Source organism: Eulemur rufifrons, chromosome 7 (assembly GCF_041146395.1).
Source record: "Eulemur rufifrons isolate Redbay chromosome 7, OSU_ERuf_1, whole genome shotgun sequence".
NCBI lineage: Eukaryota > Metazoa > Chordata > Mammalia > Primates > Lemuridae > Eulemur > Eulemur rufifrons.
This window is the reverse complement of record NC_090989.1, coordinates 140,628,686-140,641,695: the sequence shown is the minus strand read 5'-3', so window position 1 is coordinate 140,641,695 and position 13,010 is coordinate 140,628,686. Positions and strand designations below refer to the sequence as shown.

Genomic DNA, 13,010 nt, shown 5'->3' with positions numbered 1-13,010 from the left:
CAAACTTTATGAAAACTATAGACCCACAGACACAAGGAACTCAAAGAACCACAAGCACAAGAAATATGAAGAAAAACACACCAAGGCATATCATAACCAAATTGATCAAAACCAGTGATTGATAGAGAAAAGGAATTAATCAGATCTGCAGTAGAAGAAATGTTCAAGAAAGTTGTTCAGGCAGAAGAAAAATGATTCCAGATGAAAATATATGTCTATAATAAGGAATAAAGAATACTGAACGTGGCAACTCCTTGGGCATATACAATTTTTTATTTATTTCAATCTCTTAAGAACAACTGACTATTAAAAATACTAACAATCTAGTGTAAGTAGAATTAAAATATATGACAATAACATAATATCATAAAGTCTGCATGAGGAGAAAGTCATATATAATATAATTTTAAGTTAGACTGTAGTAGCTTAACGTTGTACACTATACACTCTAAAGCAACCACTAAAATTATAAAATGAAGAGTTATAGTTACTAAGCTAAAAGGATATAAAATGAAATCATAAAAAATACTCAGTTAACCCAAAAGAAGACAGAAAAAGAGGAAAAGGAGAAGAAAGAATGTATGTGACAAATAGAAAAGAGCAAGATAGTAGATTTAAACCATAATAATCACATTAAATTCAGACAGTTTAAATATCCCAATTAAAAAGCAAAGATTATAGTATTGGATAAAAAGCAACACTCAACTATTTGCTGCCTACAAAAAACCAAATTTAAATATATTAACAGATATGAATAGGTTAAAGTAAAAGAAGAACATATATATTGCCAACACTCATTAAAAGAAAACTGGAGTGACTATATATAAAACAAAGTACACTTCATAGCAAAAAAATATCACCAGGGATAAAAGAAGGCCATATCATAATGAAAAAGTAGCCAATTCATCACAAAGACATAGCAACCCTAAATGTTTATATACCTAATAGAACTTCAAAATATATGAAGCAAAAACTGATAGAACTACAAAAAGAAATAAATACAAAATTATAGGAAGATTTTACTACTCCTCTCTCATAAGTTGATCAAACAGGTAGTCAAAAATTAGTAAGGTTACAGGAGATGTGCTTAACACTATCAACCAATTTGACCTAACTGGCATTACAGCACACTTCACCCAACAACAGCAGAATACACATTCTCCTAAAGTACACATGGTGCATTTACCAAGAGAGACCATACTTTTGGACATAAAACAAGTCTCAATAAAATTAAAAGGATTCCATCATACAAACTATGTGCTGTGATCACAATGGAATTATTAAAACATTAGAAATAACATATTCTTCTGGAAAATGCCCAAATATTTGGAAACTAAATGATACACTTTTAAACAACCCATGGGTCATGGAAGAAATCAAAAGGGAAATTAGAATACATTTTGAACTGAATGAAAATGAAAATATAGCATATCAGAATTTTTGAAATGTTACTAAGTCAGTACTTTAGGGGAAATTTATAGAATTATATTCCTATATTAGTAAAGAAAAAAAGATCTCAAGTCAATGACTTCAGCTTCCATCTTAAGAAACTAGGAAAAACCAAAAGACCAAATGAAGCCCAAAGTACACAAAAGAGAGAAAATAATAAAGATCAGGGCAGAAATCAATGAAGTAGAAAACAAAAAAAAACAATGAAAAATGAGTGAAGATAAAATCTGGTTCTTTCAGAATATCAATAAAATTAATAAACCTCTAGCCAGACTGACCAGGGGGAAAAAAAAAGAGAGAAAAATTACCAATTTTGGGACTGAGAGAGGAGATATGACTACAAATTTTACAGATAGTAAAATGATAATAAGAGGATATTATAAACAACTTTATGCCAATAAGTTCAAGAACTTAATGAAATGGAAAAATTCCTTGAAAGACACAAGCTACCAAAAGTTATTCAAAAAGAAATAATCTGTGAAGAGTTCTATACTATCAAAGAAATTGAATCTGTAGTTTAAAATCTTCTCCAAAAGGAACGTGCAGGCCCAGATGTCCTCAATGATAAATTCTACCAAACATTTAAGAAAAAAATTATTAATTCTATATTAACTCTTCCAGAAATTTGAAGAGGAAGAAATACTTTCCAATTCATTCTACGAGGTCAGTATTACCTTGATACCTAAACGAAACAAAAACATTACAAAAAAAGAATCACAGAACAATATTCCTCATGAGAATAGCTGCAAAAAATTTGAACAAAATTTTAGCAAATAGGATCCAATAAATGTAAAATATATAATACATGACAACTCAAGTAGGGTTTATCTGAGGGATGAAAGGTCGCTTTAACATTTAAAAAATGAGCCAATGTAATTCACCATACTAACAAACTAAAAAGGGAAAACCATATGATCATCTATATATTAATAGATGGAGTTTAAAAGGCATTTGACAAAAACTAACGTCCATTCCCAATCTAAAAAAAAATTGTCAGCCAACTAGGAATAGAAGGAAACTTCTTCAATTTGATGATCATCTACAAAAAACCTATAGCTAACATCGTACTTGAATGTGTTCCCTCTACAACTGAGAACTTAGCTAAGATATCTGCTTTCACCACTTCTATTCAACATTGTGCTAGAGATTCTAACCAGTACAATCAAACAAGATAAGAAATAAGAGGCATCAACTGGAAACAAAGAAAAATGATCTTCTTTTACAAGTGATATGATTATCTATGTAGAACATCCAAAGAAATCAACAAAAAAAGCTGCTAGAACTAGTGAGTTTACCAAGGTTACAGGATAAAAGATCAATGTACAAAAATCAATAGTATTTCCATTTACCAGCAATGAACAATTAAAAATTAAAATAAAAAGTAGTACCATTTACAACAGCATTTCAAAATACTTAAGAATAAATATGACAGAAGATGTGCACAACCTGTATACTGCAAACTACAAAACATGTGAGAGAAATCTCAAAACACCTAAATAAATGGAAAGATATGCCACATTCATAGGTTGGAAGACTCAATAGTGTCAAGATGTCAATTCTCTCCAAAATGATCTACAGATTCAACACCATCCTAATCAAGATCCCTGCAGGCTGTTTTGTAAAAACTGACAAGCTGATTTATTTGTACATCAATGAAAACTATAGAGGTACAAAAATAGTCCCACATGTCTATGGAAAACTGATTTTCAACAAAGGTGCAAAGGCAATTCAGTGGAGAAAGGGTGGTTGTTTCAATAAATGGTGCTAGAACAACTGGGTATCCATAGGCAAAAAAATGAACTTTAATCTATATCACATCATATATAAAAATCAACTTAAAAAAGATCATAGATCTAAACTACAAAACTTCTTGAAGAAAATGTAGGAGAAAAATTTATGACCTTGAATTAGGTGATGATGTCATGACACCAAATGCATGATTCATAAAACAAAAAAATTGACAAATTGACCTTCATTAAAATTAAAAACTTTTTTTCAAAAAGACAGTTACGAAAGTAAAAAGATAAGTCATAGACTGAGAGGAAATTTTAGCAAAGCACATATCTCATAAAGAGCTTGTATCCAGAACATATTAAGAACTCTGAAAAGCTAATGATAAGACAATAATCTAATAAAAAAAATAGGCAAAAGATTAGAACAGAAATTTCACCAAGGAAGATACAAGGATAGCAAATAAGTACATAAAAAGATGCTCAACAGCATTAGTCATTAGAGAAATACAAATTAAAACCACAATGAAATACCACTACATATACTTGTTAGAATGGCTAAAATTAAAAAAGGCTGACCATACCAAATGTTGGCAAGGATGAAGAAGAACCAGAATGCTGGTACATGCTGATGGGAATGTAAAATGGTACAATCTCTTTGGGAAACAGTGTGGAAGTTTCTTAAAAAGTTAAACATGTACCTACTAAATGATCATCAAGTCATTCCACTCCTAGGTATTTACCCAGAAGAAATGAGAATGTATGTCATACAAAGACTGGTATGCAAATGTTCATAGCAGCTTTATTTGTAATAGCCCCAAACTGGAAAGAATCCAAATGCCCATAAACAGATGAATTAATAAATACACTGTAGTATACTGATACAAGGGACTATTACTCAGCAATAAAAAGGAATGAGCTACTGATATACATGACATGGATGAATCTCAAGGCAATTCTGTTAAGAGAAAGAGGCCAGGCAAAAAAGAAATATATGCTGTATAATTGTATTTATATAAAATTTTAGAAAATGCAAACTAACCTATATGAAAGAAAGCAGATTAGTGGTTGCCTGGGGATGGAGCAGGGGTGGGAAGGAGGGATTACACAAACACATGATGAAACTTTTGTGGGACATGGATATGTTCATTATCTTGATTGTGGTGTTGGTTTTATGAGTGTATACATATGTCGAAACTTATTAAATTATACACTTTAAATATATGCAGCTTACTGTATCTCAATTATATCTCAATAAAGCTGTCAAAAACCTATAGGACTGCTATATAATAAAGGAGCAGGAGTTATGGAGAATGTATATACAAGATCCATTAGTACTGGCTTTTAATCTATTTTGTTTACTAATGTAGCTTCATTGTCTAAATCGGTGTCTGTTATAGTAGGGGCTCAACAATCATTTGTAAATGAACAGGCCCCTCCCACCAAAACAACCACCACACAAACTTCGGGGCAGAGTAGAGGCCAAGGCTGGTTCTAGGTGATTACAATAAACAAACTGAAGGGGTAACAAAATTCCTTCTGAGTCATGATTTTGTGATTATGCTTACCATTATTTCTCAGTGTAATCTATATAAAAATGTATAGATATCTTACCAATTAATGTACATTTTTGTTCTAAAACTCAGGGTAAACCAATAAACAGTCTTAGCCTCATCCGATAGTTTTGCTAGTGGATATGACTTTATTCCAAATGCCAAGATAAGAATGTATTTCTTTGATATCCCTCATCAACAACCCACATCTTCACATTTATTTTAGTTTCTTTAATGGAACCATTATTAGATTTATGTTCTCTATTTTAAATTATCTTAGGACCTATCGGAACATTTAAGCTTCCTGTTAAGATATAATCAGTCCATTCCACTGGATTACAAAGCTTTTGAAACAGCAGAAAATCTGATGTAATGGCCTGCATTTCTTGATTTAAAAAAAAAAAAAAAATCACTTTGTTCCATAACATTTAATGTGAGTGTTCTTATCCTTAAAAGACATTGTGAATCAATTTTGTTAGTAATGGTGCAGCAGATGTTTGAATTACAAACATTAACTATATACTGCATTCACTATACACTGCACATTCTTACTGGTGGTCTGCGACTGACGTACACTGTGGTGATACTTAAGTCTGCAAGCTTACAAAATCTGTTCCAAGCATCTGGGGTGTGTGTCCTAATTTAGCCAGCCTCAGAAGCAATAGTAGAGGCCACGAGGATAAGGACGTGAAGGTTCTCATCATATCTGTCTCCAGAAAACCTCAAAGCACATGTTCTTAACAGTGGTCTGGTAACATTTCCAATAAATGGCTATCCAGTAAGAGGTGAGCATGCATTTGGTTGGATAGGATACATTGCTAACTATAATAAAATGAATATAGTATCATACCCCATTATAAGTAAGCAAAATTCTAGCTTATGCTAAGAAAATTTTTGTAAGAATTATTTTACTAGCATAATTGATATAAAAAGATGGCTAATATTATGAGAAGAAAACTAGGAAGACAGGGAAGTGAAGAAGGGAACAGAAGAGAGGTAAACAAATATTATGATATTATTATGTGCTCCAGGGCTGGGGAACCTGCAGCCTCAGGGCCACATGTGGCCTTCTGGATCCTTGAGTGTGGCCTTTTGACTGAATCCAAATTTTACAGAACAAATCCTTTTAATAAAGGATTTCACGTGATGCCAAGACACTCCTATGCAGGAGCTGTAACTGCCCTCACTTTGCCAAAGAGAGAACTGATACTCAGCCAGGTGAAATGATTTGTCCCAAGGTCACATCCTTAACAACAGTATAGCTCGGTTTCCAACCTAGGCCTGCTACTCCAAAGTCATGGTTCTCTCACTACTCTTTGAAAATTACAGTAGAAAGAATCTAACAGAAAAAAAGGATATAATAGGCTTGGTTTGTTTTTGCTGAATAAAAATGTCAGCTACAAGCTGCCATGACAGAGTGAGTTCCTGTGGATTTGACTTACTTCAAGGAAGAATCCCCAACACCGATGCAGCCTCGCAAGCTGAGCTTCCTCAGGAATCCACCACATCGCTTCGAGATATTTTCCACCACTCGACCCTTTAATCAAGAAAGTTGGAAAAAAATATCATTTTTTTTTCATGCTGCTTATCTAACAGCAAAATAGCTGAAATTTAGGAATTGAATATATTTTTCCAAGTGCAATAGAAGATATTTTGGAACATTCCTCTAGCACCTCAGTTTTATCCCTAATGCATAAAGGTGGTGGCAAGCACAGAAAAATGTTTTCAATTAAAGCATTAGGTTTTCCTTAAAAACAAAACAAAACAAAACAAAAAAACCCAGTGCACTGCCTTTTGAAAGCCTTAGCCCTAGGACCAGGCCTCCCCAAACCAAGGCTCACAGCTAATCCAACAATCATACGGATCTGTGAGGTCAGCTATCGGAACACTGGCCACCGAGCAGGGATCTAAAACAATGTTGCTTAAAAAAGAAAACCCTGTTTTTTGTAGTTAAGTAGTATTCCATGGCATACATATACCACATTTTATTAACCCACTCATGTATTGATGGGTATTTAGGTACCCCCATAATATCCTGAATTTAACAAAAAGAAAAAAGAAAAAACAGAAAAAAGGAAACTCTACTTTAGCTAAACAGTACCATTCTAAAAGTATGAAAATGTATTGAAAAAGCTCCCCTTTCATCCTCCTTAGTAGTCCCCTATTTAAACACATTTGCGGCCAGGCGCGGTGGCTCACGCCTGTAATCCTAGCACTCTGGGAGGCCGAGGTGGGCGGATCGTTTGAGCTCAGAAGTTCGAGACCAGCCTGAGCAAGAGCGAGACCCCATCTCTACTAAAAATAGAAAGAAATTATATGGACAGCTAAAAATATATATAGAAAAAAAATTAGCCGGGCATGGTGGTGCATGCCTGTAGTCCCAGCTACTCGGGAGGCTGAGACAGGAGGATCGCTTGAGCTCAGGAGTTTGAGGTTGCTGTGAGCTAGGCTAACGCCACGGCACTCACTCTAGCCTGGGCAACAGAGTGAGACTCTGTCTCAAAAAAAAAAAAAAAAAAAAAAACACATTTGCTTTGAAAGAGGAACTTTTCCTGAATATGGGCAAAGATATTAGAGGAGGCAAAAAGAAAAGGAACATTGATTTAAACATTTCCCTTTTGTCAGGAATGATTTTAACACTTTCTTGTACCTATTACAGATCATTTAATAGTCAAAAAAACCTCATGGACACTCCACAATGGAGGTAAGAAAGAGTATTTCTGGGCCGGGCACGGTGGCTCACGCCTGTAATCCTAGCACTCTGGGAGGCCGAGGCGGGAGGATCGCTTGAGCTCAAGAGTTCGAGACCAGCCAGAACAAGAGCGAGACCCCATCTCTACTAAAAATAGAAATAAATTAGCCAAACAACTAAAAACAGAAAAAATTAGCCAGGCATGGTGGCTGCCTGTAGTCTCAGCTACTTGGGAGGCTGAGGCAGGAGGATCGCTTGAGCCTAGGAGTTTGAGGTTGCTGTGAGCTAGGCTGACGCCACGGCACTCTGGCCCAGGCAAGAGAGTGAGACTCCGTCTCAAAAAAAAAAAAAAAAAAGAGAAAGAGTATTTCTGGAATACAGGAGATCCTTTGATGTCCCGTAGTACTACTATACCCTGTTGTTAAGGTCAATAGCAAACTACAACAAACCAATCCAGGCACTAATAGCCCAGACACTTCAGGAATGATGGTCTGCATCACTCCACCAAGTAAAGAACTATGACTAGCTGAGGTGCCTGGTTGAAAGCAAGGGGAATACAGAATGGGTAGTAGAAGAAGGTAATTATAAATACCAACTATGACCTCTTTACCTCCACAAGGGAGGAAAAGTTAAAAATGGCCACTTTATTTTGAATACTACTATCCTCACTTTATTTTTTTATTTTTTATTTTTTTTTTTTTAGAAATAGGGTCTTGCTCTGTCGCCCAGACTGGAGTACAGTGGCATGATCATAGCTCACTGTAACCTTGAACTCCTAGGCTCAAGTGATTCTCCCACCTCAGTCTCCCAAACAACTGAGACTACAGATGCATGCCATTACGCCCAGCTAATTTTTAAATTTTTTGTAGAGACAGGGTCTCAGTGTGGTGCTCAGGCTGGTCTTGAAATCCTGGCCACAAGTGATCCTTCCACCTCGGCCTCCCAAAGTGCTAGGATTATAGGTGTGAGCCACTGTGCCAGGCCTGTCCTCATTTTATAAAACAGCAATCTTAGCACTGAACTGTGAGCACTATAAATTGACTAGGATATATCAAACCACAGGATTGCAAGATGGGGCTAACACACTGTTACCTGGCTAACATTTTAATTAAATTGAAAATCCAGCTGGGTGCAGTGGCTCATGCCTATAATCCCAACACTTTGGGAGATGGACATGGGAAGATGGCTTGAGCCCAGGTGTTGGAGGTTTCAGTGAGCTATGATCACACCATTGCACTCTAGTCTGGGCAATAGAGCAAAACTCTGCCTCAAAAAAAAAAAAAAAAAAAAAAATTAAGTTGAAAATCTAAACTTTGATACCACTAGCATTTATTTACGCTTTGAGACTACCTAAGCCAATAATTATTTTTTAAAGCAAAATTACAGACAACTATAAAATAAATCATTGTCACCATGGGGAAAAAAGGTTATGACTCGGAAATCTAAGATAAGTATTTAAGTACCTAACAAAGAGCAAAAAACCCCCTCCATATGAACGTTTACAGATGTAGCACCTGATATATTTTTTTCCATTTCAAGTTAGTAACATTTATATAAACTTCCCAGTCTTCCTTTCTTTGGAGCAAAAGTTCTTGTACTGGAATAAAAAAATTACATAGACAACTTTCTGCTCCACTGTTTCCAACTAAGAGGGAAAAAAAGAGCAAAGCCATTCCAAATACAATATTCAAGCCAATGACTCTGTATCTTATCTACTAGCCAATATGTTGTAGGTATGCATTTTAGAATGAAGGGCTTTAGACAAAATTAAGCCCTAATATGGGCTTAAAAGACCTTTGGAGTTATGACTTTTAGATTAACATATTACTTGGTTAATTCTCATTTTTGGCCTACCACAATATTTAATAACCCTGAAGACACTGGCAACAAAATGTCCAACTTTTAAAGGCATGGAATATGGCAAAACCTCAGGGAAACCACATATATTCGGGAAAGAGTGATGTTGAAGGAAAGGCACCATGGGCACTGGCCACCCAGATGCTTTATTCTGCCTTTTTGTTTTCTTTGAATCACACCAATTGTGCAACCCACACCATTCAAGGTACCTACACTCTCCTCTTTGTTGAGTGTCCTTGGGTAAGTTTCTCATCCGTTTCTGTGCCTTAGTTTCTTCAAGATGGTGTTTTTGAGATAATTATATGTATTCATATATGCAAAGTGCTTAGAATAATGCCTGTCACACAGTGAATACTGTAAGTGTTAGTCTTTATCCTTGGCACCTTCTCTCTTCTATCAGTGTATCCATAAATCAACATTTCCTTCCTGAAGGGCATGTCTTTAACACCATCTGTTTATCCACTGAATGCTTCCAAAGGATCCTGTTTAAAGGCTGTGGGAGGCCCCAAGACTTGGTTTATACTCCAACCTAGACTCAAGGTGCTAGCCCAAAAGGGAAACGAACTAGTATGAAACTAGAGTGAAACCCTGGTGCCAGCAATTTCAGGTATTCACATGTAATTCTTTACACAACTGGTGAACTATCAATTAGTCTCTCCTTTTAATGGATCTACTCCTAAGTCTTTCTGCGATTCGCACATATAGCCATTCGCTGAACATCAGTAGTCAGCTAAAATTCCTTAATCAAATAATGTACAAGGCAGTGATATTTAATTGAAATACTAGTATTTTTGTAATATCTGAATTTAAAATATCTTAACATGCTTTCCAAAAAGTTGCACAATTTGGAAAAATCATCAAAACTGAGGAGACATTAAGAACCACAGAAAAAGGGAAAATGTTTTGTCAAATTTTTTCAAAACACTAACTCTTTTGGCCAGTAGAAATGACAACAATTTTTACAATTTAAGGTCTTCCTCAATATCATTAAGCAAAAATAATGAACAAAGAATTAGAGATTATCTGTTTGAAGGGGAATTACATTGGCTGGTACGGAATGCCAGTATGTTTTTGCTATCAAGTCTGGAAAGGGCGTTAAAGAACATTTACTTCAGGGACCTTACTCTAAGCCAGGAACTGGAGCTTATCCTTCCAGGATGGCATGAATCGCTAAGGTTCCTGCCCGCTTCCAGGCTCAAAGCACCACAATATGACAGAAATGAATGGTTTCCCAACACCAGCTGTGGGAAATCCTGTGCTCCGCCCCACGTGCTGTAAGTGATCTGCTCCACAGGTTTAATGTGGGGACTAGAGACTCTGAAGCAGTAAGTAACCTAGCAAAGGAGGTGAACGGCCTCCACAGCTGACCATTAGTTTGTATAGGTAACACCAGGTTAAGTAGCTAGCTTTGACCCATCTTCTTGTTACATATATTCATTTCTTTATCCATTAGAAAAGACATAAAACACACACCTTGACAAAAATACTTGGGGAATACACTACGTAACTGAATTAAAATGCAATTCCACCACTGTAACTGAGTTGGCTAAACTGAAAATGAATAAGGTTTATTATCTACCCTACTAACATTGGGTAGATAATAAACTTCACAATCTCAAGAGCCTCAAACTAGCGCTCTGGACAATTACTACGTGCAATGTCCTTTATTACCCTGTTGCTCTCTCTCTTTTTGGTTAAAAATTTAGTATTGAATATAAAGTTGTCATAAAATAAACTTTCCTCATTTGTTCAGGTTTACCATATTTAAATGGAGACATTTACATATTTACAGACACATAAACCAGATTCTTGGAATTATAAAAGCCTTTGAAGATTATCTATTTTAAAGAAAATAAAATAGAAGCACTGAGAGATTACATGGCCTAAGTGGTTGAGCTGGGGTGACATATCAGATCTCCAGCCTCACTCTTGGGCCCATGCTTTATGCCATTTCACTATTCTTGATGCTGAATTAGAATTCTCAGTGGATCTTTCATATCAATAAATATTTGTCAAGTTTCCTAAGGTTAAAGCACTGAGCCAGGTATTAATGATGCAGGTGTAAGGCTTTAAAAAGCCAAGTGGTAAAACTCAGACTACAAACACGAACAAGAGGGAAAAGTAATCGGTTACTGATACACAGTGAAAGTAAAATACAAGCAGAATTTTGGTATTAACATATGCAAATATCTTCCAGTTTTCTTTTCTCTGTTCCACCTTGGCACTTGACTATTAAATCTAAATGCAACAGAATAAGAAGGCAGGAAAGGGGGAACAGTTATTTATCGCTTAAAGTCGTCTGTCTAAATCAAAGCTAACTTACCTCTACATCTGTTTGAAAGTTAAAAAGATCTATTCTTTGCCAGTTGCTTCCATCCAGGGCTAAGATGTTCCAAGCCTGGGAGGTAGGAGGTAAAGGAAGAGGAATGGAGGTGAAAGAGATACACTTACTGGGACCATTAAAGAAAGTCTTGATTCAACCTTTGTACGTATTTCCAAGCTTTTATTCTTGATGTATATCAACAATCAAATGTAGAATTATGATAACATTTGGGTTATATTAAAAGATAATAGATTTTAATTTTTAATGGTTTATTTGAACTAAAACTCATCCTCATTCTAACAAAACTTGATATTTAATGATTAAAAATCTGGTGAATACTGTACCTTGGAAATCTGTGCACATCGGCACAAAGTTACAATATCCAAGAAGGAAAATATTCTATGAAGAAAAAGAAAAAACACAAAAGAGAAGTGGTGTTAAAATTTTAGGATAATTATAACTTGGAAGCTCTAACACACCACCTGGATATGTAAGTTTTATCACGATTCCTCAATTTGCAATACATTAAGTGTATAATAATTTTACATAACTATTGTAAAATATTAAATGTCTGAACTTTCAGAAGGTGTTTTAGACACACTATACAAATTTTCTTATAACAGAACTCATTAAACTTTTATTTTCCTTGTCCTAAGAAATGGATATGGCAAAGTAGATCATAAGTAGTTCTATTCAAAGACCAACTCTCTGATCTCCCAGGCACCCAGCCTGGTAACAGTTAAATCCTTCTAATTCTAATGTCCCCATCCAAAGCACAAACCCCTTTCCTTGGCGGCAGATGCACCAAACAGGCACAGATGCCTGAGAGTCAAATAACAAGGCCAAAAAAAGCTTTGTGATGAAGCCCGTTTGCTTTGATGTGTTTGTCCACCTGGCAGAAAGACAGCATTCATTAGTGGTAAGGTCTATAAGTGACCAGTTTTTGCTAAACAAAAAGCCAAGAAAGATGAGAAAGATGGGGAAAAAAGAAAAGCAGACAGCAGCAAACAAAAACTTGGCTGACATCAGTAACGCCTCTTAGAGGAAGCAGAAGCCACCAGCATGGCAGAGGTCTAGTGAGCCCCCGACATTCTGGCAGGAAAGGAGCTGCTGATTGACAGGATGGTGAGAAAATAGCTGTGTGTGCCTCAGTGCTGTGGAGTGATAGCTGAAAACAAAGAGCAGCTTTTCTGAGAAGAAGGGCAGTGGGGTTGAGGTCAGGACAAGAATGGTGTCTCAATTCTGGCAGTCCTGGAAGGTAAATATGAGGGTATGTGCCTCTGTGTATGGAAGGGTAAGAGGGGTGAGGTGGCAAACAGCCACTTACAAAGTTCCTCAGAATTCTTCAAAGGTAACAATCAATGGTGAGTTAAAAATCCATGGGCCCAGGGAAGAACAGGAGAGCC

The 13,010-nt window shown here is 35.8% G+C and overlaps 1 protein-coding gene across 1 annotated transcript in view; it reads right to left on the bottom strand.

The window, feature by feature from the left end:
* Window positions 1-13,010, bottom strand: part of FBXL2 (F-box and leucine rich repeat protein 2) — a 77,676-nt gene that overhangs the window by 18,231 nt on the left and 46,435 nt on the right. The window contains exons 3-5 of the mRNA XM_069473379.1: window positions 11,949-12,003; window positions 11,605-11,679; window positions 6,175-6,269 (exon numbers count right to left, since the gene is read on the bottom strand). Of these exons, the coding sequence (XP_069329480.1) occupies window positions 6,175-6,269; window positions 11,605-11,679; window positions 11,949-12,003 (225 nt within the window). The remainder of the gene's footprint in view (window positions 1-6,174; window positions 6,270-11,604; window positions 11,680-11,948; window positions 12,004-13,010) is intronic.